The sequence below is a fragment of the Neurospora tetraspora genome (assembly GCF_033439725.1).
Source record: "Neurospora tetraspora strain CBS 560.94 chromosome Unknown B0H65scaffold_7, whole genome shotgun sequence".
Taxonomy (NCBI): Eukaryota; Fungi; Ascomycota; class Sordariomycetes; order Sordariales; family Sordariaceae; genus Neurospora; species Neurospora tetraspora.
In genome coordinates this window covers 2916919-2942023 of record NW_026944389.1, presented here as the reverse complement: position 1 = coordinate 2942023, position 25105 = coordinate 2916919, and the positions used below count along the sequence as shown (strand labels likewise).

At 47.5% G+C, this 25105-nt stretch overlaps 6 protein-coding genes across 6 annotated transcripts; 2 read left to right on the top strand and 4 right to left on the bottom strand.

The window, feature by feature from the left end:
* Nucleotides 1–1983: 1983 nt before the first annotated feature.
* Nucleotides 1984–4193, bottom strand: B0H65DRAFT_500796 (uncharacterized protein). The gene is made up of 4 exons (XM_062827834.1): nucleotides 3896–4193; nucleotides 3020–3725; nucleotides 2432–2554; nucleotides 1984–2318 (listed from the first exon to the last, which is right to left on the bottom strand). The coding sequence occupies exons 1-4, from the start codon at nucleotides 4058–4060 to the stop codon at nucleotides 2158–2160; spliced, it is 1155 nt and encodes a 384-aa protein (XP_062678790.1). The 5' UTR covers nucleotides 4061–4193; the 3' UTR covers nucleotides 1984–2157.
* A 3800-nt stretch (nucleotides 4194–7993) lies between these two features.
* On the bottom strand, nucleotides 7994–8325 carry B0H65DRAFT_476476 (uncharacterized protein). The gene has a single exon (XM_062827365.1). The coding sequence runs from the start codon at nucleotides 8231–8233 to the stop codon at nucleotides 8003–8005; it is 231 nt and encodes a 76-aa protein (XP_062678789.1). The 5' UTR covers nucleotides 8234–8325; the 3' UTR covers nucleotides 7994–8002.
* Nucleotides 8326–9183: 858 nt separating this feature from the next.
* On the bottom strand, nucleotides 9184–9390 carry B0H65DRAFT_580784 (uncharacterized protein; the record flags this gene model as incomplete). The annotated part of the gene is made up of 1 exon (XM_062830800.1): nucleotides 9184–9390. A coding segment is annotated over one exon (207 nt), but the record flags the coding sequence as incomplete, so codon positions are not given.
* A 1357-nt stretch (nucleotides 9391–10747) lies between these two features.
* Nucleotides 10748–12466, top strand: B0H65DRAFT_591700 (uncharacterized protein; the record flags this gene model as incomplete). Its single annotated transcript, XM_062831107.1, has 3 exons — nucleotides 10748–10871; nucleotides 10921–10982; nucleotides 11045–12466. The coding sequence occupies exons 1-3, from the start codon at nucleotides 10805–10807 to the stop codon at nucleotides 12464–12466; spliced, it is 1551 nt and encodes a 516-aa protein (XP_062678787.1). The 5' UTR covers nucleotides 10748–10804.
* A 2550-nt stretch (nucleotides 12467–15016) lies between these two features.
* B0H65DRAFT_580763 (beta-lactamase/transpeptidase-like protein) lies at nucleotides 15017–17265 on the top strand (the record flags this gene model as incomplete). Its single annotated transcript, XM_062830799.1, has 1 exon — nucleotides 15017–17265. A coding segment is annotated over one exon (2178 nt), but the record flags the coding sequence as incomplete, so codon positions are not given.
* A 1676-nt stretch (nucleotides 17266–18941) lies between these two features.
* B0H65DRAFT_300185 (uncharacterized protein) lies at nucleotides 18942–20775 on the bottom strand. Its single transcript, XM_062823139.1, has 7 exons — nucleotides 20430–20775; nucleotides 20322–20341; nucleotides 20224–20260; nucleotides 20071–20144; nucleotides 19614–19990; nucleotides 19459–19554; nucleotides 18942–19394 (listed from the first exon to the last, which is right to left on the bottom strand). Exons 1-7 carry the CDS (start codon nucleotides 20590–20592, stop codon nucleotides 19037–19039), a joined length of 1125 nt encoding a protein of 374 aa, XP_062678785.1. The 5' UTR covers nucleotides 20593–20775; the 3' UTR covers nucleotides 18942–19036.
* Between the last annotated feature and the right edge of the window lie 4330 nt (nucleotides 20776–25105).

Sequence of the window (25105 nt, the reverse complement as noted above, 5' to 3'; positions counted from 1 at the left end):
GCACATCAAGTGCCACTATGAGAAGGATTCTCAAAGTCCACGGTAGCCCTATCCTTCTTGATCGCTTGTCCTCGGGTTTCGAATGATGTTTTTTTTGGGGGGTCCATATCGGCAACCTGTTGTCGGGTTCGTGCTCCTCCTCCTCCTCCTCCCACTTACTCCTGAGGCGGTAGGAAATTGCTGCGTAGGTGAAAGCGGCCGAACTGAGGAAGACCGAGTTCATGACCAGGTTGAAGTGATAGACGCTGATATCCCTATCGGCCTCCAGCTTTTTGATGGCTGCAACCAAAAGGGCTATGCCGGTCGCGAGCTGCCCATCCGCTAGGGAAATGACCATGTCGTAAGAGATTCGGGCGCACCTGGTGGCCCGGCGGCCCAAAAGCATCGTTTCGAGACGGCTAGTCAGTAAGCTTGTCCTGGTTTGCTTCTTCTGTACCAACTTTCCACGTCTCTTTCGCAGCTGGGCTTTGATAATGATCCTGAAGACGAAGGCTATTAAGACTGTAAAGCCGGGGGATGTGAAGAACGCGGTCATGACCTAGATATTGGACGAAAGATTCAATGTTAGCTACCTGTTTTCTCATGCTTCCTGGCGTTGATTGCGAGTCAGATCTCGCTTTCGATAACACGGTAGGCGATTTTAACGCCTGTGGTGGTCAAGCTAAACGCTGGTTCCGTAGTTTTTCGTCCAGAAGGATAAGATTTGGAGAGTCCAGAGCGTCTGGAGGAGGGACTATAGAACTTACACCAACGCCCGCAATGTCCGGGTCAGCTTTCAAAGGAGGACATGCCTGACATCTTCCACAATATCCGAGATTCCACTCGTCTGTCGTAATGTTGAAGTAGACCTGGGTGACGTTCCCATCGCTTGTGCTTGTGGTATTCCAGCAGAGAAGAAATTCCGAGGTCATATAGAAAGTGGAATTGTAGCGAAGTCCAAGATGGATGTAGGTAATTGGCAACAGCCAAGAGGTTTAGCTAAGACCCAAAATTGGAAGATTCACGCCTACAGGTAGAGGAAGGACAGCAAAGGAAACGCAAGAGGAAAAAGAAGTCAAAGTCTACGTCTTCCAAGCGAGGAGAAGAAAAATATAATAGACTCAAAAGAATCGAACTAAAGCATTCAACACATGAGAAGTGTCACTAACATCCAGGCAAATTCCATGTAAAAAAAGGAAGAAAGAAAGAAAGAAGGAAAAAGAAAACATCAACATGACGCACATAAGGCTGCGACAGGGCTTTTTGCATATTCTTGGCTAAAAGCCACCATTCACAACACTCCATGCCGTCTTTCCCCCTCTAATGTCTCCTCTAATTGCTACGAGAAGACGAAGGGTGCCTCGACACGCCATCCACGCCATGCAGAAGTGTGCCTTACCATACCTTTTCAATTGCCGCGTCGCCAGTCATCAACCACCACGACAGCTACCAGGAAACGGCAGAGGAACACAAGATGGTAGAGACACAAATAACTACGAAAGCGGTGGTTGATTATAGCGGTGATGGATGTGAGGACGTAGAATGGGGAGTGAACTGGAAGTTGTGTTCGGATATGTGGACGATGCCTAGAGCTACCTACAGTATAAGTCTATGTCCAAAAAGTGTGGGTTCACCACACCAACTTCCCATCTAAACACTATCAACTTCGCTTGCGTACAGAAACAATACCACAACACGGAAGAACTATTATTCTAAGGATCAATACTACGGTTAAGAGCTTTGTATTGTCTTGAAATTCCCTTCTCTTCACAGTTAACACTCCTTCGCACTTGGAACCGGTCCGAATCGGCAGGAGCTGAGTTGTTAAGACACTCAAGCGCAACCTGTCTGCAGGAACGACAATTTGCCGCGGATGCGGATGGATCCCTTGAGATCTTACTTGTTTTGTCAAGTATACGCTCTTCTATCATTTCGTCTTGTTAATGAAGCCTCTCAATAACAGCAACCCGCTTGAAAGAAAAAGAATTACTGAACGAAACCAACCAGACTCTCGATTCGTAAGCCACTTCCCTCCGCTCTATCTTGTAGGCACATGTATACCTTCATGGACAATCTCCGATTCCCAGTTCCACCCGTGTATCTGTGTGCAATTGCCATCCGCGAGCCTGGCCAAATGTCTCTTGTAGCATGTAGTGAAGTAAGAAATTACTTGACTCGTTAAAAGGGCCCCCAAGGATATCGCCCTGCACTCGGAGTTCCTGTAGACTGATTGATGATCTCTTCAGTATCATCAGTGATGTCGACATCGACATTGATATCTGTATTAGAATCGTCCGATCCGGCGTTCTGTGTTGGTTTGTCGATTTCTCCGTAGTGTACTGCACACGCGAGAACGACCGAGTATTAGCATGCAAACAAAGCATTTGACCTCAAGCCGAGTAAACAAGGGCAAAGTACTTGATGAAGTAAAGGGGCTTTTGGCGATGCGTACCTGAGACAGAGATAAGCAGTTGAATGATAGGAAGCACGAGAAGAATAACGGCCATAGTCTGACCAACTCCCATCTGTATCTCCTCCTTGGTTTCCTCTTCCAGCCGACGGAGATGCTCGGGTACTTGTATGTGAGTGTTACGATCCAATCAACGAACCTTATGTAAGCTAGACTAGTTGACCAATAAGATAAGACCCGAAGGGAGGACCCGAAGTCCCGGGTCCGGTATATCGGGTCCAGGAAGACCGGTATAAAAGAAGGCCTCCCTAGGTCTCTTGTTACCGGTTCTTCAGCAAGCAATAGCTATCACACCTTATCAATACCTTTTGGCTATTCTTACCGTTATTCTGATCCCAGCGATATACTCCTGTGCTTGTAACGGTTCGTCACAGTGAGTCCTTCTCCATGCATATAGCGTGACGTTAAAAAGCGACACAAACCAGCCGGTTACCATAGGCAGAGAGCAAAAATAATGAGTTATCGAGAGCCAAAGGACAACAAAGAGGCCTTTGAGTATGTAAAAGCAACCCTGGCGTAGGGAGGGGTCTGGTAGAGATATGCTGCGCCGTGTTTCCTGCCTAGAGGTACATTGATATCGATACCACGTCAAAAGACTCTGTATTTTTTTTGACATGAGGGCAAGGAAAGCCTTGGGATCCCACCAGTTATGAGCCAAAGCCAACTGGATGCAGTCGGTGATACTGGACTGGATAGCGAAGGGCAACATAATTAATGGGGGCAAAATCGCCGACATGGATATCCAGTCGTATCCTGGATTGTCCTTGAAGCATATCGCCGGGCAATCCCATGGCAGGTCCTTCATTCTTGCTGCGACCGAAATGTTGTACAGCAACAAGGCCACTAGGCAGAGCCTGAAGAAGATTCTGATGGCCCAATGGAGTCCTTCTGTCAAACGTCTGTACCATGGGTGAGGATCATGCTGCTGGTGTCGTAGACGTCGTGTACAACCGTCATCCTCGGAATCCCATTGATGCCTCAAGCGGTAGCAAATCATGGCGTAGGTAAAAGCGGTAGAGCTCAGGAACACCATTCCCAAGACAAGGGCGAAATGGTAGACGCTGAGGGTCTTATCTAAGTGAAGCTTTTTGATGGTTGCTAGCAGTAGGGCGACCGAGCCGACTAGTTGTTGATCCCCCAGACAGATGACCATGTCGTAGCAAATCTTGGCGCATCGGACGGCGTGCTTCCTTCCGATAATCTTTGCGACGGTTTTTCCGGCCCAGGCGTAGGCCATTGTAGTTCTAGAGCTAGTTTTGACGGTGCATTTGCGCGGCTGAACAGTGGCCAATATGGAAAAGGCAACGCTGAGAGAAGCCGTGCTGATGACGGAAAACATGAATGCAATAATGACCTGGAGACTCAACCGAAAGTCTGTTAGTCATCCTCCTGAAATATCGCTGTCCGGAAACCACCAAGCTGATAATGACGAGAAAGGACACTTACACCAATGCCGGCGATGTCAGGGTCACTTTGGGACTTGGGACACGAATCGCATTTTCCATAGTGCTCTGTACAGTTCCATTCGGCGCTGGTAATATTGTAGTACAGACGGGTGTGTATCCCGTCGTCTGCTTCACGCCAACAGCGGATAGAATCCGGATCATTCATGTTGAGATGGATAGTGAGCCATCAGAATGTTGAGCGTCTAAGGGAAAGCGAAGATCAAGTGGTTGCAGAACTAAGAAGGAAGGATTGTTAAATGAAGCGAACAGGGACAACAAACTTACACGTTGGGGATTTAAGTTTATATATCCATGGCCCAGCATTGTCTGCCCAGCTCCTTTTCGTAGCCTTACAATTCCACACTCCAACTCATCCATACAAGGTACTTGAAGGTACTATAGACGACAGAGAAGCCTGAAAGAGCTAAAATCAAAGTTGAGTCATTAGGTAGCCTGGTATCCGCATCCCGAGAGAGAGGGGGGGCCTAGGCTCAGAGCTCGGGGTTTACTTAGCTGAAAGCCATATTCGTCAGCGTGGCGTTTCTACTCCTCAAACACGAAGGAAACCGTGTCTTACCTAGTTTTTTTTTTTCTCTGCCAAATACCCCTCTGACCCAAACACAAAATCGTTTAGGCCGAAACACCTCGGGACATATCTAGACCTCCCATCGTCTTCTCGACCTGTTGAACTATCAGCTTACTCAAGAACATGCCTGATTTGGCGGATAATCCAAGAGCGAATGAACAGTCGGTAAGAAAACGCACTCTGGCGTCACACAGGATACGCCCGAATTAGTCACTCACCGGACAAGGAGAAGATAGCAAGCCCACCACTTACATTGGAGAAACAAAGAACGGCTCCAAGCCATCAATATTGCATAGGGCTGTGTGCTGTTTTACACACCAGCATCGATGCGATCCTTGGTGGGGAATCGGGCAAACAGAACGAACCGACAGATCAATCAGATACCTGTGGCGCACTTCAAGTTGTTGCCTGCGGATCATGGCGGCGATAACTGCGATAACAGTCACTGGGCTGTGTTGTGAGGAATGGAATGCGCAAGAAGATGCGGAAGAGAGTTCGAAAGACTTCCCGATCTGATCTTCAGGACACCACAAGCCTGGTTCGGGACCGAGGAATAGTATCATGGAAGGAGCAAAATCAGCAGGAGATATAGCCCGAGTCGTAGCTGCATGCCTGCTGCCCCGACTGCCTTACAGGAACTCTTGTATCATGCAGCAGGCACCAGACGCACAGCCGTCAATCGGTCTATATGCTCCTCAACCATGACCTTTTCTTTAAGAAGGACGGCCCAGTTAGACATTCCTGGCTCAGTTCGTCTGGTAAAGCTGGTCAGGATTGAAGGGGGGTTGTATAAGATCGACTTCCTGTGTGTTTGGGACATACTTCCTCTCTTTTATCAGCATCATCAGCATCATCATCATCATCAGCAGCAGCATCTTCAACCTTTTCTCATACCTCTACTCACCATTACTCTAATTAACCCTTTCCAAGTTCCAACCCACAAACCCACGGGCATCAAAAATGCGTTTCTCACTCCTTTCCTCCATCCTCACCACCCTCAGCACCGCCGTCCTCGCGGCGCCTATATCCCAGCCCGCCACTACTGCTGAGCTCACCACTCGCAGCACCAATGTCCATTGCTCTACAACCCCCTGCCCAATCAATCACCATTGGTAGCGGTCCTCTGCTTATCCCTCGGCCAGGGATCTTTTCCTGTAAGCAAGCTCCCAGTCAGTCCCACTAACCCAACCCCGTAATCTGGACTGGACTGGACCCTTCTTTCCCCGGGTTTAGGTGCATGTGATCATTACCTCCCTATATCTTTAGTTAGACCAATTTCCTAGGGCGGAGTTAGACTTGTACTTACTAGCAGGCCCTCGAGCTTTCTAATAGCAACAACGCCTGCAGGCATAGCTTGGAGTAGACTCAGAGCTTCCAGCCAGTAAAGGTACTTCGTCTTGAGGAATGTATAAACAACCCCGTTATCCTGTAAAAGGTCATTCCTGTTTGTGTTCGTACTGGAAACCAAGTCACACAGGTGATCAACCCAGTAGACACACGAGTACCGCACCGTCGCTAGCGGGTCCGGATTCGGTACTTGGACCTTGTCGCTCAAAAATCCCAGTGCCCTTAAGCCGTATATGTCGCGTCGCAGTGTTGTAGACATGGCATCAAGTGACCTCGAGAGGATGGTATAGTTCACAGCTTCTTTCCCAGAAGGAAAAATCCACTTGAACGCCTCCTGAGAAGCTTGGTTGCCAGCTTTATCAGAGACATTAGAAAGCAAAAAGTCCTGGGCTGATTGATGAACAAAATAGACAGTTTGTTCTCGTAAAGTTAGAAATGAACCGCAAAGCCCTATAATATCTTTTAGAGATTCAAGATTGTTGCAAATGGTATTGGGCAACTCGGCGAGAGTGGTTAGTTCTTCAAGGCTGATTGGCCGGCGAACAATTGTAACAATAGCAAGAATGTGCTTGCAGTAATCGGATTCATCGAACTGGCTCATATCCTCTCTCATCCGCGCATATAGAGCATCCAGCCCAGATGGAAACATGCGTAGCTTTTTTAGGGTAAACCCTTTCTGGACCTTTTCAAGCGCTTGACAGACCAACGCTACCCAAAGGAACGTATCTTGCGCATTGGAGCACAGGTAGTCCTGAACGGTCTTTTTTGTCCTTGGATCATACTTCTTCAGCCCTGCTAGGTCATCCACCTTTTGCAGGATAAATGCATTGACTCCCAGCGGCAAAGCCATCTGGACAACCAAAGGCGATGGGGAGATGATCGTCCCCGCGAACGTGGCAGTCTACCTGATTCGGGGGAAGTGGAAGTATGCTGCTGCAATGCCGTTGTCGTCGTTGTTAGCTTCAGTACAACCTCAACACAAACATCACCAAGACATCACCGTTCCTCCATATACCATCAAGATATGCCACAGACACCCCGCCGGACACTCATGCGGCCATACTTTGCTGCGCTGGCACTATTGCCCAGCAGCCAAGATCTACCTCAATACAGGACCCCAAGAGCAATGCAGCAACACGACCATGGCCAAAGAACAGCCCTCAAACGCAGTTATAATGCCAACCGGTCAGAGCAGTAATTATATGTCTATGGCCGATAGACTTATGGTGCACTATGCCAGAAGTGCACTTGATCTCGCGGGCTATAACCCTCCAGCAGGGCTGATACGAGGGTCTATGTCCGCCCATTTTACTGCGAATGGGGCCGAATCAAGTACCACAGAGCCTCTCCCAGATCTCCGCGGTCAAGATCTACTACAGGGGTCGAGGGTTCCAAGTAATCCAGATCAAACAGTTGGGCAACCTAGACCACTGCATCCACAGAAACCTCAGCAACCTCAGCCCAGGCCACGACCCATAGTGACCAATATACATGACCCGATCATAATATCAGATTCGGATTCTGATTCTGGAGAGCATTCGCAGCCGGAGCTGCAAGCAGAATCAACCCTTCCACCGGAACCGGCACCAGTTCTAAAGCCGGCACAGCAGCAGCCACAGGCAACGAGGACAGAGTCACAGCAGAAGCAAAAGTCACAACAAGGGGAGCCAGCCCGAGAACCGGTTCCTCCAGACACAGAGCCGGAATACGTACCTGAGCCGGTCTCGAAAGCTCAACCGGAACCCAATGAATTAACCCTTGGCCGAGAAAGGATGAAACGATATTACGACCGCACGAGGCCGTCAGCGCCGACCTTCAGGAGGGGAGACAAAGTTTACCTTCTCCGTCGTAATATCAAAACCAAGCGACCCAGCGACAAGCTCGATTACAAAAAGCTGGGCCCATTCAAGGTACTTGAGAAAGTCAGCACCAGCAACTACCGACTCGAACTCCCCAAGGGCATGCGACAATGGCCCACCTTTCACGTCTCACTACTAGAACCAGCACCAAAGCACGCGAAAATCGACAATCGCACAGAGAAATGGAACGACGGGGACGAGTATCTGACAGAAGCCATTCTAGACTCTCAAATAACAGATGGTGAAATCAAGTACCTAATCAAGTGGCAAGGATACGGCCACGAAAGCAACACCTGGGAACCACCAAAGAACCTCGTCAACCTGAAGAACGAGATCGAGAGCTTTCACCGGCGGTTTCCTGACCGACCCCAGCCACGTCAGGCGACAGAATCTCAGGGAGATCAAGTCCCTGCTCCTGCGCCCACTCGTCAAAACCAACCTCTGGCAAAGCAACGCCGAGCTCAGCATTAACCGGGCCACCCTCGGGAACGAGAGGGTCGCTGTCCCCCATTTCCTTGGCCAAATCCGCCATCCCACGATCAAACATCTCCTTCTGCCTCTTCTGGAGATGACGCCTTTGTTCACGAGTACGAAGTCACGACTCCTTGCAACGTCTTGACCGTCACACGCGACCTTGCGACGCACGCACTCACTGCAAGAATTAGACTTCGATAAGTCAACAACGCAGGTACGGCTGTGTTGGAAACAATTGCTACACGGCATGTTTGTCGCTAATCATCGTGAACGGCTCGCAGGTTTCGGCGACCACCTCAAGACGGAATTAATGCGTTAGGCTTGGCGCCAGTGATGAAGTCTCCGGTTCTGGCTGTTCCTAGTGAGCCCAACCCCAGTCCCAGAAAAGCCAATAGGACTCGTAAAGAACAGTGGCACTGACAGTGGCGCACAAATTCCAGTTGACGAAATACCCTACAACTCGCGGGTTTCAAGCCGGGAAGAGAAGCTTCCCTTGGTGATAGCCCTCATGGCGAGACAAGGTACGCAAACCCTTTCTGCCCAGCCTCGAGTAGAGCCTCGCGGTTAGACTTTGTCTTATTGTCAAGTTGTCGCGCACAGAGGAGACTGACCGCGATTGCAGGGTATGACTTGGCACTGATGGACGAAACGCGAAAAGTGCTGGAGAAAACAGGCAAGCCTACCGTCCTCAGAACCGGACGAAGAATGTATAACTGAGTGGGCTTGCCTCTGGAAGAGCGGAATGAGATGAGGCGATGCCCTTTGGGGATGGCACTGTGATGGCGTTGACAGCTTCGTTACTTGTATTAGTATTTGTTTCATCTGTGTATTCGGGTAGATAAAACACTTCTCGGTGATTTCTTTCGGCCATTACTCGGTTTATCATTGCGGACATTAGTGTCACGTGTCACGGTGATGGCAGACTACCCACATCGACCAGGCGGTTGAGGAACCCTAACGCTAGTTCCGGCTCGCTGGAACTAGGGTTAGGGTTCTAACCGCTATGTATAGAAACATAGCTCCCGCCCAAGGCAGCGCTGTCTGTCTATTCTTATCCTTAGCACCTGCGTCAACCTTGCCAGTATCGCGAAGTAGTTTAACAACTGCCTCATACCCATTCTCTGCCGCCATATACAGCGCTGTCCGTTCATACTCGTCCCAACGATCTGCATCAACCTTGCCAGTATTGAGAAGCAGCTTAACAACCGCCTCATGCCCATACTTCGCAGCGCTGGCGCGAGCAAGTGCAAGGCCGCCCGCCGGCTCTGCAACGCCTCAATCCGAGCAACGTGATGTCCAGCCCAATATCATCCATCCCTGCAAGGCCCCCTTCGTCTGTTGACGTGAAAAGAGTGAAGCAAAGGATTTAGCGACACGTCCAGGGTACATAGTAATGTGATCCGCACACCCATTGGTTCATCCGTATATAGGCCCCACTCTTCTCTCTGAATCTGGGCCGTCACCTGGCCGCCCCAGCCACTCTTTCGTTTGTGACCCACTCTTTAAATCAGTTTGTCGTAGTGGATCACCAAACCGTGATCCAACAAGACAAGAGCGAGAGATTCCCTTGCCACGCTCTCATCTGCATACACATAACTGGGCCGAGGAGTACTGGGAACCAATTAGGAATGGTCTTCTGACCGAGTGCAATCTTAGTGTCACCCCTGTAGAAAATCTAGCTGCAGTGTCAGGACGGAGACGTGCATTACTTTTTAATGATACACCAAAAAAAAAAAAAAAAAAGGACACCAATCTTTGTGCTACCAAGGATCTAAGCGTTGGTGGGCTGCCGGACCGGAACAATCTCATTTTACTCTGTTAACTCAATCACCCCATACCAAGAGCGGTACACAAAGCCATAGGGGCGCATATTATGGTGCCAATACGCTCGACTCACATGGAGGCGTCCTCCAGTTCTCGGTAGTGTTTCTCTTCCCTTCTCGTTCCCATTGATTCTTTCGTTTCATCATCATGTTTTGCACAACGGAGGAGGTCATACGCAATCGTCTCCAATCCGTTATCTGCCGAGTCGGGGGCGAGCCATCTCCGGAGGCCGGGGAGGCGGGGGAGCCACGTTTTCTCCGGTGTGTTTTCATCCGGGGGGGCTTGGGACTCGGTGAGGGAGTGGAGATGGGACCAGCCGCGCGGTGGGGGCGTGCGCAAGCGTTGGGTGAGCGGGTGGTGGGCCGGGTGGGGTGTGGACTGCCGCGGCCCGGGCCGTTTCTCGTCTGATGATTTCGGGTGGGGCGATGCCGGCCAAACGCTAAACCCCGCCAGTAAACGCCTGCAGCTTTGTAAACAGGTCAACCCGAATGCTCATTGCGAGGTAGTCGAGCCGCTCAGTGTTACGACGCTTATCATAGTTGTGAGGACTTCTGTGTAAGAAGGAGGAAGAAGGGGTACATGTCTGATTGCAGGAAATACAGCAAGAATCGGGAAGTGGGTCCAGAAGGTTGAAAGCGGAGATCGCACAAGTGACAACGCAGCGGCCCGCAACTATGACGCTTAACGATTGGTCGGCACTAGTGGATCCCATTCCTGCACGCTCGTAGCCATCCATTCCTCGCACGGCACGTCACTCCATCTCGAGACTCTTCCCCAGACACATAACTAGGGCCTCGCTCTCCTCCCCATTCTCATCGCCATGGCCCACACTCGAGCTCAAACAGCGGCCCAAAGGGCGCTCCCATCACCGGCATCAAATTATCAAGGTACTTGTTCTTCGCAGCGCCAAACGACATCTCCCACTGACGCTTGCAGGAAATCGACCCCAGGGCAATCGCCTACGTCCAACTACACCCAGCGAGACGCCGACCCCACAAGTATGCCCTCTATCTGTTGTATTATATGGTTCACAAACTAAATTGGGTCATGGGATTCATAGGAACAACCGGCGCCTGTCCAGAGCAGAGGTCGCAAGCGCAAGCACCCAACCGGACACGCACTCGAGGGAGACCCAGACCCAGACCCAGACCCAGACCCAAAGCGACAGCGGACATCTCCTCCACGCCCTACAGAAGACGCATTTGGCGAGCCAGCGATTGGCAGCGGCGCCCACAAACACACTGACCCAGTTGCTTTCTGGGTGAAGGAAGGGCGCTGGCCAGAGGAGCAGGACTGGCCGGAAGAGACCTCAGAGACGGATTTTACCATGGATCGTCTACCACTTGCGCGAAAGAAATCCTCGTCCAATCTGTCCCGGAAGCGATCGAACTCTGCTACATCCACGACGCCCAGCGACCAGAAGCCGAGGGAGGAGAAGAGCGCGCCGTATAGGGATGCGCGATACACAGTCCTACTCGAGACCAAAGGCTCATACATGGATATCTCTGAGCTTGGTATTACCGATACGAGTAAGCAGCTTATTAGGGACCTCCTTAACGGCAAGCAGTCGGTTCCTCAGGGAACCCTCTTTGACGATTCTATCTTTGTTAATGCTTGCCGCAACCTCGAGAATAAGAATGAGGCGAGGATTATTCAAGACGTCTCAAGGCTTATCGTTCCTTCGGCGGAATCGCTCGCACTCTGGAATAAAACCTGTAAATGCCTTGTCGAAAGCGTCAACGAAGGGTGGAACAACTCGATCCCTCTCACCAGCACCCGTCCACAGCCTGACTACTCCGTTGGGTTCAGACGAGAAGCATTCACTAAGGACCAGCTCGCCAAGTTGTCACCATTCATTGGCGACTTCATCACCGGGGACCAGTCTTTCTTCATGGCCACGTACTACATGTACTTCCCGTTCCTGACTTGCGAGGTGAAGTGTGGCGCAGCGGCGCTCGACATCGCAGATCGGCAGAACGCCCATAGCATGACCCTTGCGGTACGGGGCATCGTCGAGCTCTTCCGTGCTGTCAAGCGCGAGGATGAGGTCAACCGGAAGATCCTCGCCTTCTCCGTCTCGCACGACCACCAGTCAGTACGGATTTATGGCCACTACCCAGTGATAACCGGGAAAGACACCAATTATTACCGGCACCCGATCCACCAGTTTTACTTCACTGCGTTGGAGGGCAAGGAGAAGTGGACAGCATACCGATTCACCAAGAACGTCTACGACATATGGATGCCCAAGCATTTCGAGAATATCTGTTCTGCCATCAATCAGTTGCCGTCGGAGTTGAACTTTGATGTCCCACCGCTTTCCGAGGCGACCGGGCTTTCCCAGGATTTGGGGACCTTGATGCAGTCAGATGCCAGCTGCGCTTCTCTGCCTGACGAGGGGGGCAGCCAGTCAAGCAATGCCGGGCAACAGGCGGTCACTCCAGGTACCTCATTCAGTGGGCCGAAGAGGAGGAAAGGATAAGGCCCGGAAGGGCCGTAATGTGTTGGCGGGTAGATAGCATAGGATTCAATTGACCGTCATCTTCACCTTGGCTACTTCGCTTCTTGCCTTCCATCATTCATAAACCAAGTCACTGTTCTGGCCAGGTGCTTTGAGTGATCACCCTCAATATTCCGGTACCTTCGTTATGGCGGTCCCCAGACAGAGGTTTGTAGCGTGCGTCGGCTCAAATCTCAATGCTTCCATGTTTACCGAACCCTTGGTGGCATCAAGCATGGCATCAATCCCGTCCGAGCCCACATCATGGCTCGAGGACGAGGAGTATACAGTTGAATGGTGATCTCAGGCGGATTGCAAGGCGTAGTTCCTAGAGTCTTTCATCCAATGTCACACGGACATTCGCCGGCGACATTCATCAACCAAACTGCCGACCGGAATTACCGACAGAAGGTCACACGGACATTCGCCGGCGACATTCGTCAATTAAACCGCCGACCGGAATTACCGACACAGGGCAACCGGACGAAGGCTGGCATTCAAAAGATCTACTTGTAGGCAGATGAACTAGATAGACTCGCGCCGATGCCTTGTAGCCTCAGGCACACAGGCTCGGTACGTACCGACCTTCTTTGGCATAAGAAGGCCTTAAGGCCCGACCTTCTCATGAAGGTTGAAAGGATCAACAAAGCCTTCGAGACCAAAGAAGATTATCAGCTGAATTGAACTATTGTTCCAAGCCCAGAATACTGCCCTTGTCAAATCCAAAGCCGCCCCTACCGTAAATCATCGAGTCCCTCGGTCAGCCCGACTACTCGCCCGACCACAATCTTCCCGTCCGTCCGCTTGAAGCCTCAATGCCTTTCCCTTTGGGTGGAGAAAGGCGTTTTTTTGTACCAAAATAACAAACAAACCAGGGTTAGATTGTACAACTGTTGATAAACGGACCTTCAAAACGAAAGACGACAATGAAAAGAACTCAATTATGTTGATAGGAAGAATTTTATACTGATAGTTTCAAGTACGCTGATTTCAAATCCACAACCGTATTTCTTGTATCTGCCCATTTGGTGGAGAGACAGACAGATGAAGTTTTGTTCGTTTGTCTCGAAGGTCCGTTTGTGATAGGGTAACCTGGGTCCTTTCAATCATCACGATGCAATGTGTGCAAGTCGTAATATTAGAAAGTAAGAAAGAAGATGTCAGAGGGAGAAAGGCGTGGCCAAAGGCCGCCCCGCGCGGGAATCCCTTTATGGGAATTCCCTTATCTTTGCCAGAGCCTCTGACAGGGGTGGGCATGGCCAGTGCCATGCCCAGTCTAATCTAATCAGTCGAACTAGTCATACATGTAATGCATGGGATGCAATGATCCCGCATCAGTTTGCCACCAAGGTGTCGGAAGGGAAGCTCAACTCGGGAAGTTGCCCACGGACCACTGTCCCTTAGGTTTTTTGGTTGGCATAAAGCTACAACTCGAGTGCCCTTGCCTCTTCTTCCACTTTTCCACACTCTCCTTCCGATAGCAATGTCTACCACCAATGGTAAGCGAGTGTAGGTTTGTAATCACTGACAATGACCAGGGTTTATTACGCTACGAAAGCCTCTTTTCTGTCTCTCTCCGTCTATTCTTATGCCTCTATCCGTCTCCTTCGAGCTCCCAAAGACCGGAAGAGATAAGAGGGCAACCCCCTACGGCACCTGTCCGCTCAAAGCCTCCCGAACCTTACCCTTGCATCCCCTGCCTTCAACCCCCTATCTTCTTCCTCCCTCTTCCTCCCTCTTCCTTACTTTTCCTTCCTCTAACTTGCTCTTCCTCTAACTTGCTCTTCCTCTAACTTGCTCTTCCTCTCTCTATCTTCCCTCATCTATTATCATGGCACCTCGTCAGCTGGCCTGTATGTACAAACTGTATTTTTTTTAAACCAATCGATGAGAGCTGGCGTATGTGATAGTAGCTAATATAGGACCCAGGAGCCGCTGAAAGGATGCAGGAGACTATTGTGCCTTTAACCCCCTGTCTTTCTTCCTCTTCCTTCCTCTTATACTACCTCGTTTATAACAAAATTATGAGCACCGCGCGTAGACCACCTAGGTAGCTCCGTGAATGGGAGGTACAAGTTACTAATAGGAATAGGCGTGATTCTCACCAACTCTGTTACTGGCTGTCACCCCATTGACGGAGCTACCTACCACCCCAAATTTATGCAAGTGATACGTAGCCGATCGAAGGACAGCTCAGGGGCTATTAGGTAGAGTATATTGAGTGTAGTTCCCGCGTTTAGATATACCCCAGTTGAATGAGAACAAGCGGCAACTATTTGTAGATTGTGGATATAACAGAAACTGCCAAATATAAGAACCGGTATCCTTCCCGCTTTATTTTCCATCATTCGTCCTTACAGTTTCAGTTATATAAACCTTATATCAACTCTATTAACTAGTTGATCCGCCCCGTCTCAGGAACCGTTTGAGTTTCCAAGAGACCAATGACCAAGAGTTTCACTCCAAGAACAATCTTTCTTCCCCCTATCAACCTTTCCATACGGGGTTCTAATACCTACACCGATCATGTGCGACGGCATTCAGGTGAGCCTCATCCTTTTTTGTTTTTCACCCATAATACTAACGACAAGTACTTTCATTGATGATACTAACTATTTGACTACTCTTTCCAAGCAGCCCTCGTTCCTTTGTAGCGTATTGTCGGTGAAGGAGATCCTGACCCTTACTAAACCAACCTTCGAGAAGCTGTTTCGAGATTCCGGGAGTGTGGGTGCTTCAATAGGAGTCCTGCGCCATAGGCAACAATACTTCCTCAATGTGGGGGCCAAGGGTCTAGGAGTACCCGCGCTTCCGGACCAGGAAACTGTCTACCTTATCTCATCTATGTCGAAGCCAATCATTTCTACGGCAATGGGCATTCTGATGGATGACTTTCCGAAGTACCAGCTCAAATTCGATACCCCAGTCTCAACAATCCTGCCGGAACTCAAAGGCAGTCCCGGTATACTAAAGATATACACCAATCAGGAGCTTACTATTGCCGACCTATTGGACCTCCGCTCCTCATTCCAATGGCTGACGAATCTTTGGGAGAGCCCCGATGGCGATATACCATGGCAGACAATAGATCCCGTCGTATCACTACTCCAGCATCTCCCAGCCAACGATACCTATACGTCTGAGAAGGCCTTTGTCTACAAGCGGAATTACTCTAACGAATGTTTTGCCTTATTAACTACAATCATTGAGAGAAAGATTGGGTATTCCTGGGCGGAATTCGTCCGCAAAGAGGTTTTGGAGCCACTTCGAATGCATAACACCTTTGTCGGGTTGACAGAGGCTGAGAGAAATGACATGTCGAAGACCTTTGCCAAGTCGCATTCGGTTCAAGTAACGGGTATCCTATTTAATCTCCAACAATGTACAGATGCAGACGGGGTAATCTCTAGGACGAAGGTCGCAGAATGCTTCGACAGACACTACGGCCACATTCCACAATCCGTCGAGATTCCCCCATCCCAAGATTCAAGTGCCGGTCATGCAGGGCCGTCACCACTCGCCGCGGCAGTAGGTATCACGTCCACCACCTCCGACCTTCTCAAGTTCTATAGCAAGATTATGGATGTCTACAACCAAAGACGAGAGGAGCGGGATAGCAAACTACTTCTATATCCGGACTACCTCAATACGCCTCCCGAACGCGGCATAAACTATCTCTTCGGTCATATAGAGAACAGACTCTCCCCTAATCCACTCAACAGCACATGCACTTATACTAGCGGTTGGAATACCGTCACCGTGCCAATGACCCCCGAAGAGCGGAACGCCTTACCCAGACTACGATGGCCAGGCGCAGACGGTGACAACGCCAGACGATTAGAGAGTGCTATCCAGAGCAAGATCCACGGCGATGATTTGGATTACTCCTTCTTCGTCACCAAGCCCGAATCTTACGTCGCCGACATCAACGCCGAAACCGAAAAACCCCCGCTCACCGACCCAAGCGAGAGCAAGAAACACCTCGCCTTATACCACGGCGGCAACATGGTCGGCGCCACGTCTTTCTGCTGGCTACTTCCCGACCACGAAACAGCTATAGTGGTGCTCTGCAATACGCGAGGGTTCTTGCTCGACGCTGCGAACCTGAGCGGGATGTTGTTGGCTGAGTGTCTTTATCTCGCTGAGTCAAATGCCCATCATAACACGGGATCTGTTGTTGACGCTATAAAGAGAGCCTGTGAAGACACGAAAAAGATGGCCAGGGCGATACAAATTGACTATCTGTATGACTTGGCGAGGTACGAAAACTTACTTGAATTACGGTTTCGTAACCTGGACCCAGCTTCAAACGGAAGAGATATAGCGGGCTTAGAGGGGAGGTACGAACTTACAAACGACGTCTTCATCACTATAACCGCTGAGCAAAGGGGTCTAATCTTGCGTCTCTACGGTACCGGATACGGGTACTTACTCCGCGAGCTGCGCGAAGACAAGAACCCATCAGAACAAACAGGGTCAGAAAAGACAATGACATTCGCCCAACCCATAGCGGAGCTGATACCGACCGGAGTTGGAGGGACAAACAGATTGAAGGTGGAGGATTTTGTAATAGTGTTCAAGAGGGCGAAGGCGGGTAGTATAGAGTGGGAGGGGTTTGAATGGAATTTTGCGAGGGATAAGACGCTACGGGAACGAAGAGGGGACGCAAACCCGTACGTTTGGCGCCGGGTCAAGGAGAAAGGGGCTTAGAGTAATAAGGTAGGTTGGTTGTATTACAGAATGTGGACGTGGGTACCTCTAATTACGTTATATGAGTACCTCTAAAGATAGTTAAGGTATTTAGGAGTATTTGTCGGGATATAGGGATAGTAATTTAGTAGAAGTATTATGGCTAATAGTGAGTTTTTATTTAAATAAGAAAAAGCGTTTACACTTTTATACATACGTTTTACTACTTTGTTTCTACTTTAACGATAGGCTATCACGAGATAAATATAATGAGTCTAGCCAGCCAAGTTTAGAGGGGAGAGTTGAGTGGAGAGTACAAGTCTCGGACTACAACCTTTTATATAGAGGTAGGTTCAGTACGTCTGCACGATGCTTACTACATCGAGCCCGAGCGTCCAACGTCGATAGGACCTCTATCGGTGGGCTGGAAAAGGCGACAACGAAAAAGGGCTTGATTGTTGTTGTCTAATGGAAGAGGAGAAACGGAAACTAGGGCAGCCTAAATACCTGGAAGGGAGTGCCGGTGAATGGGCGAGGCCAGTGAATGGGCGGCCCAGGGCACGGACTTCCAACAACCTCTGGGCTCTAAATGCCCCGTACTGAACTAACCCGGGAAACCCCGTGTTAATCCCCCTTTGATTTGGTTGAGTTTAACGGGAGTGGGCGTCGCGCAGTGCGGTTACTAACTGGCAGGATGATATAGTGCGTCATTATCTAATCGGAGGCGGATTTCAAATAAAAGGTTCATAATCTCGTCGTCGATTGTAACGGTAGAACCTTATTAGTACGCTTACCAAACTCGCGGATCTAAATATTCACAATGCTTAATACTAGTGTATTTGTAGGTAGTACAACGGCAAACGGCGCTGTTTAGGTAGCTAGACGAAGAAGTATCCTTAGTAGATATTTTCCTCTTTATACAATATTAGATCTATAAAAACGTAGACTAATTAGGGATTATCCTCTATATACTACTAATCTGTCTCGGACCACTCTACTTCACATACCTCCTCCCAGGGGGCTTAAACCTAGGCCTCGGTTAAACCCTTGATATCTACGACGTAGGTAACGCTATGAATAGAAGACTTGGGGTAATCAGGGATGGCGACGACATAATATATCGCTTAGACGAAGTTAGAATATTGACCAATACTATCGGATAAAATAAGTATTAACTCTATAGTCTCAACCTTAATGTAATTAATATTGTGAGATATATCCAGGATACATCATTGATCTATCAGCGACACTTACTGGGAGGTCAGTAGGTATTGGAATGTCAGGAGGGGTTGTGTCCTTGAACTCCTCCGACTCGTCGAATTCGGCCGCTATACTGGCTACTTATTACATTTCAAACATCATTGACGTTTTATTAAATACTTTATTATTCTATTCAATTAAGCTGAGCTTGGCGATCATAGCTAAGGTATCGGCGTTAGTAATAGTAATAATATTAGCGCTCATTTTGCCTTAGCTAGGATAAATCAAAGATAAATCAAGGATAAATCACCAAATATTCAGACTAATATCGTCCTCGAAGTATTCGTACAAGTAGATTATTTCCCCACGGGGGAACTTTAGGCGTGCGAATGAGGTTATTTCACATTGTTCCTCCACGGGGGAACTTCTGCGAGCGATCGGGGATCTTTCTCCGCGGGGGAACTTTGGAAGCATGTATTGTGTGCGACGTGAGTTGTTAAAGGGGTGAGGGTGAACTGAAAGATTTTTTACAGTGTGGGGTCGGTCTTAGCGGATCCACTTAGGTCAGGAAACTTTAGTAATAGGGTCAACTATTCGGCAGTTCGATGTATGATTGGTGTTGAATAGTGTCAGGGATTCCCGAGCGTGGTCTAGCTTGTGCTTCTAGACGTTGTTACCGGAGCTGTTGCCTGGTGCTTGTCCTGATCTCTGGTCCTCTGTCCTTCCTCTTTCTGGGTCAACTACACCGTAATCTCGCTCTTCGGTGGATGTCAGATCCGTTGACGCTACTTCTGTGTCAGTCTTCACACCGTGGCTCGCCCGCAACGCTGCCCAGTCGATCCGCCTTTGAGCTATATCGGTTGAAGTGTCTCGATCCGTCAGAGCGGACAATGATATAGTGTCCAGGTCTCTTGGCTGAGGAACTGCCCTCAGCCAGCGAGCCCGAGGAAAGAGGCGTACGAGCAACGGCTTTAGACAGGGCATGCAAGCGCATATGATGGCGACGTTCAGTTCCGTGTTGCTGTTGAAAAGACCATGGTTAGCTTAACCTGATGTCCACCACAGGTTTTGGAAGGGCTACTCGCCCCCAGATATAGTGGATTGCCAAGCGCCAAGTATAGTCCTTGTCTTCTATGACGAGGTCTTCACAGATCCAACGGAAAAGACTGACTCCCAGCACGCTGCAATGCCTTCATGTTAGCAAGCGCTTTGTCCGAATGTGCGAGTTGTGACAACTTACAAGCCGCCTGTCCCCAGAATGGCACCGATGGCAACCTTTTGAGCGAACTCAACTCTCAAGGGCCTGATGATACATATGGGCATCAACAAGATAATGATGTCGACCACAACGTTGATTCCCAGTAGCGATGCATACCATATATTGTTGTCCAAACATTGATCTTTGTTCCAATGGGTCCAAAAGACCTTGATCGGTTTGCACCAGTAAAGGACGCCTGTTGCTCCGACGAAGTTGAAGACAAAGACGAGAGCAATGGTGGAATAGACGGCATAAGTGAAGCAACGGCTTGTTGTAAAGCGTAGGTAGAAAGAGAGGATTGAGAGCTTGGTGAAGAAGTTGGCAATTGGATACGTGCTAGTGACTCCAAAAGCGCTAACCTGAAGGACGTGGTCAGCTACGGGGGACTGTTTCATTGTGTCCTGCGAAGAGGCGGAGATGGGATATTAGGATGACATACGAGAAGATACTTGGTGTAGGTATGTTTGGGGTCTGGAACGTCACCCATATGCCTACCAAGCCCATATTGTGCTTCTAGGTGAACACCCCTGAGATTAGCCTCTCTTCTCAAAGTTTAACATTCGTGGTGCACAAGAGAGACAAGGACACATACGTATTGTCACAGATACCGAGAAGAGAATGGAGGATATCTGTGGGAAACATTAGTTTAGCCTGTACTCTTTACGGGTATGCTCATGGCCAGTGTCGTACCAATGCAACGAGAATGAACCCTGTGGAATACCCAAGGTTAGCGAGATGGCTGCAGCATTTCCCTAGGATCAGGATTCCTGGCCCAGGAGGCAGGTTCTTTCTGCTTACAATCTTCCTTTGGCTTGGATTTCAGGATGCGACGGGTCGTGTAGAATCTAGCGCAGACGAATATGGCGGGGAAGACAGGAACAAGCCAAGCAGCCAAAACAACTTGAGGGGCAAGCGTTTCTCCTTCGCCATATGGCTTACTACTCATCTGTTGGACGTCCATGGATGCAAACTTGTGGACGCAAGAGTGCGGCCTTGCATAGTTGAGGATTTCAGTCAGATATCAATGGAGGTGTGATTTTCTCGTGAAGGTCGGACAAAGTCAGCAAAGGCCCACCCCTTTGTGAGTTGCCAGTGGATGAGGGGATTTAGGGAGAATAGACAGAAGGGGTTAGGCCGGGGCGGGTAGAAATTGGCATTTCACTACTCAGCCCAGACCATGCCCAAAACTGTCACAACTCCTTTCCTTGGCTCCTCCATAGCTCGTAGGGCGTCCATTGTCACCGCTCATCGCTACCAGGCACTGATAAGACTGAGCGCGTGGCGGCGAGGATTGAGGGATTGAGCTTCACTTGCGGTTGCTGTGCTTCATGATCTTCGGGATGTCACGGTGGTTTTCTGCATGCACATGGATCGTGCTGGACTGCTGGGTCTGTGCCTGGCATCACGGTGATGAATTTATGAGGGTTTGGCCTGTGATCGACCCAGTGAGCAAGAATCTTTTGGTGTGTTTTCAAGACATATTCATTAGAGGAGTGATGAAGGAGAAGGGAAGATCTTGGCCCACTGCCTGTGCGCGGAGGAATCTGGGTCGGTTGGTCAGCTGAACTGGGCTTAATCACCTAGGCAGCCCATATCTCGGTAGGGTGGCACGTGCGGGGAACGCGTCGCGTTTGTCCACACAAATTTACCCCGCCATGGGAACCTTGATGGCCTCTGTTTTTCCCAGCGCCTTCGCAATTGGATTTGTCGACTTTTACACTGCACTCGATCCTACCCACAATCTTCGAAACTGACAGCCCACTTTGTCTGGATTGTTGGAAATCGCATTCCTGGACCTTGGCCCTGATGCGATCGAGCCCCGCACCTTGCAATGGCTGATCCGCCTCTTCTTGCAGCGACCCCTGCCGGCGATTCGCACTTCGGGTTATATGAGTCCTCTAATTTATAAGGAGCTGTATCTCTAAATATAGCAAATAGTTCTGGCTCAGCCGGAACTAGGGTTAGGGTTCGTCAACCCGTTAAAATAAATATATAGCGGTCTCCCGTACATTCCAATCTCCGCTTTCAACGTTAATTTGAATTGCTCCTTAACCATTAAATCTAGCGTCGTGCAACTAGGTGCAGTTAGTTTGGCACTCTCTGTTCACTCCGTGCAGTCAAATTGACGTTCAGCAACGGGGCTTCTTAATGGTTTTGGTCGTTGTCCAAATGCAATGGACCGTTGCTCTAAGAAAGCAATAAGACGGATTGGAAGTGATAAGACTAAGTTGATTTCTAAAATGATAAAGTTTGAGAGCAATAGGAGATATTGGAAGCAATGGGAGTATTTGGGAGACTCGGTAGTAATAGGAGATATCGAGAGTATTAGGAGTAATTGGAAGATATTGGGAATAATAAAGTATTGGAGGTTATTGAGAGTAATGAAGTCCCTAAAATAGTTAAGTCCCCAAAATAACCGAATTCCTAAAATAATTACGTTTTATAATAAAGTTTTAGGAACGATAGCTTATTAAAGATATAGATTTTTGGGCGCTTTACCGTCTTCCCGGCGATAAAGGCTCCCCCTAAGGGAAGATTATATTAAGGGTTACAATCGGGAATCGTAATAGTAGTATTAAATATTAAAAGGAGTAATATATAGCGACTAAATAAGTATAAAGTCCTTCACTTATTATCTAGCAGAAAATTGTATATATTTCTATCGAATAAAACCGTAGCTACTTCCCCAGCTATAAAGCCGGCCTATATATTTCGTACTATAATATTACTTTACTTACCGCCTAATAAATAATAATATTAACCTATTACCGGTACTCTATATCCAGCGATCCCGTAGTGGTTAGCTCCGCCCTGCCCTGTCCTCTTCTAAGCGATGATTTATTCTACCTTATAATATTACTTCTCCTATTTACGCTAACTATAGGTACCCACCTCTCGGGCTATTAGGCTTGAATATATTTTATTACCTAAGAGGCATTCTCCTTACGAACCTCGTTTAATTAGTTAATAATTAAATATTAAGGTTTGGGGATAGTGAGCACGGTGTATCAAAGTTAAAAGAATTCGCAAACGGTCTATTTGTAAAATATTTAAAATTACTTCTAGGCGATTAGAATAACTTGGAGATACAATAGGCGAGTGTAATATTGTACTTAAAGAAACTTCACTAAAGGATGTTGGGCTAGAAGTCAAGGCAGGGGTTGATTGAGTCGAGGTTGTTGGATTAAAGCGAAATTTTGTATTAGATTTGGTTAAATCACGTGGCATCCATCCGTATCGCTTTGGCATTATATTTGTAATAGTATTTCCATTCAATGCGTAATCATTCTGCGTATTATAGTCCGTAGAAAGTTGTGTATCTGGTAATACAATATCTTCATTTGAATTGATATTTTCGTTGTGTAATTCCTCGTCGTCTTGGTATTCAGAAATTACACTTGGTATAGTTATTGATCTTACAAAATTTTCTATATACGATTCGGGTAACTTTAAGAAGGACGTTAGAAGGTTATAATGAACAAATAACGTCCCTGGGTATAACTTAGGATAAGTGTTGCTTAGATTTGTTATAAAAAGATGAGCACTACAATAGTTTGCCGAATTAATAAATGGACGATTCCATCGTCCAATTATTGATTCTTCTTCAGGCTCTATTATCGAACCTTCTGACAGAACATCCTTTCGTTTTTCAGCCAGATAGGAAGTTTTTGGGCTAATTTGGAAGCCTAGTTGCCGCGCTAAGTATTGGAAACGACGTACTGTTATAGGATCCTCGACCGCCGGTATATAACTTGTGCCTACTTTATAACGGGGGCCCATATAATCGCCATTACAAAGTCGTGAAAAGTTCCGCAAGACTGAAATAAATAAAATTAAATATGAAGATTCAAAGGTGGGTATGAGGTTTGAGGTATAAAATTGGCTATCTGCAAATTCAATAAGACTACTTTCAGGACGTTTCCAACTAGTTTCAAGGGCTTCTAATAATGATTCGTCCCGTTTTAGAGTAATAGTCAATTGCGTCTTTATTATATGATTTATAATAGCTAAATACTTCATAATTTCGTGAAAATTTTTAATACTTGGAATTAGTACGTTAGTTGAGCTTAACCGCTCTTTAATATAGAAACGCAACTGTTGGTCTTCTATTTTTAGGAATAATTGGTTACACTGAAGTTGATTTTCAACGAACGTTTTATCTACGGTGGTTAAATATGGAACTCGCATTTGAAGTAGTTAGATAGTGCGTATATCGACCGCTTGTTGTACTTGAACATTTTCAAGCGTAATACTAGTCCAGGTTGTATATATATGATCTAGATAATTTATTATCTGCGGTAAGGCTCGAATAGATTTATATCGTTCAATATTTCCGAGCTCGAAATCATTTAGCATACCAGGAAATCTCGTAAGCTTTTTTAAACGTTCTTTAACCGGTGTCCATTTTAATAGAATACGAATTCGTTTTTGCTTTCCAACGGACAACTTCAAGATCCAAAAGTCCATACGTCGTGAATCTCCTTGGTCCTCCCAGTAGAAAACGGCGCATAAGATTTCCCCATCACTATATTGTGTTTGGTTATGATTGTGCTCGATTTCATTCCGCAATATATTTCGTAAATTTAATCCATCAGGTACACAATAAAGCTTAACAGTCCACCAAGTATCAGGACTGAGGCTTCTGCTTGCTATTGCAGCTTCGTACCTTTGCCTACCATGGATACATTTAAGCTTGGTATTAGGGTTTATTTTTATAAACGGCGATGATTGTTGGGCAATAAATAACGAATACGATATTCCAGAGGTGTGAAGTATTTGTTGAACTTCAGATACCGAAGCTAATATAGGTAGCTGGTGATTGTCAAGAGCAGGGTTAAATTGAGTGGGGTCTTCAGATACTAGTTGTAGTTGTTTTACTGCTTCCGGTATAGGAGGCCGACAATAATCGTGTTCGAAATATAAGTATTTAAGTTGGATTTGGCAGCGCTCTAATAGAAATTCGCTTTGCTCTTGCTCCATTATTGTAATTAGTTATAGTTATAATAGTAAAATTAAGATGGTAGGGCTGGCTTATAAACTTGAAGCTTGTTTTACTATTCGGAATATAGATTTCGAATAGGAATGATTAACTATTATTTCCGAACTTCAAATTTCAAATTCCTACGTTTTATTTCTTTCTTTCGCTAATATGTATCAATAGTGTTAAACTTCACTCTTTCATTCTTACTACATTATATTAAAAATGGAAATCTACATTTATTACATGATTTTTCTTTGGAGCGTTCTATTTGCTTAGAGTTTATTATATCTTTGTCGTAATATCATTCACGTATTTAAATACCTAATGAATCACACTATACAACTTCGTATTACATTTTTAAGTTGCGTTTTTACCCGAATTCTTACTCCTACTACTTTATACTATTGCCAATGTTATTGCAATATATTATAATGCCCTTCCTTCCTTGAAATATTTCAGCATTATTAACCTTAGTCTTTTATTTCTCGGAGGT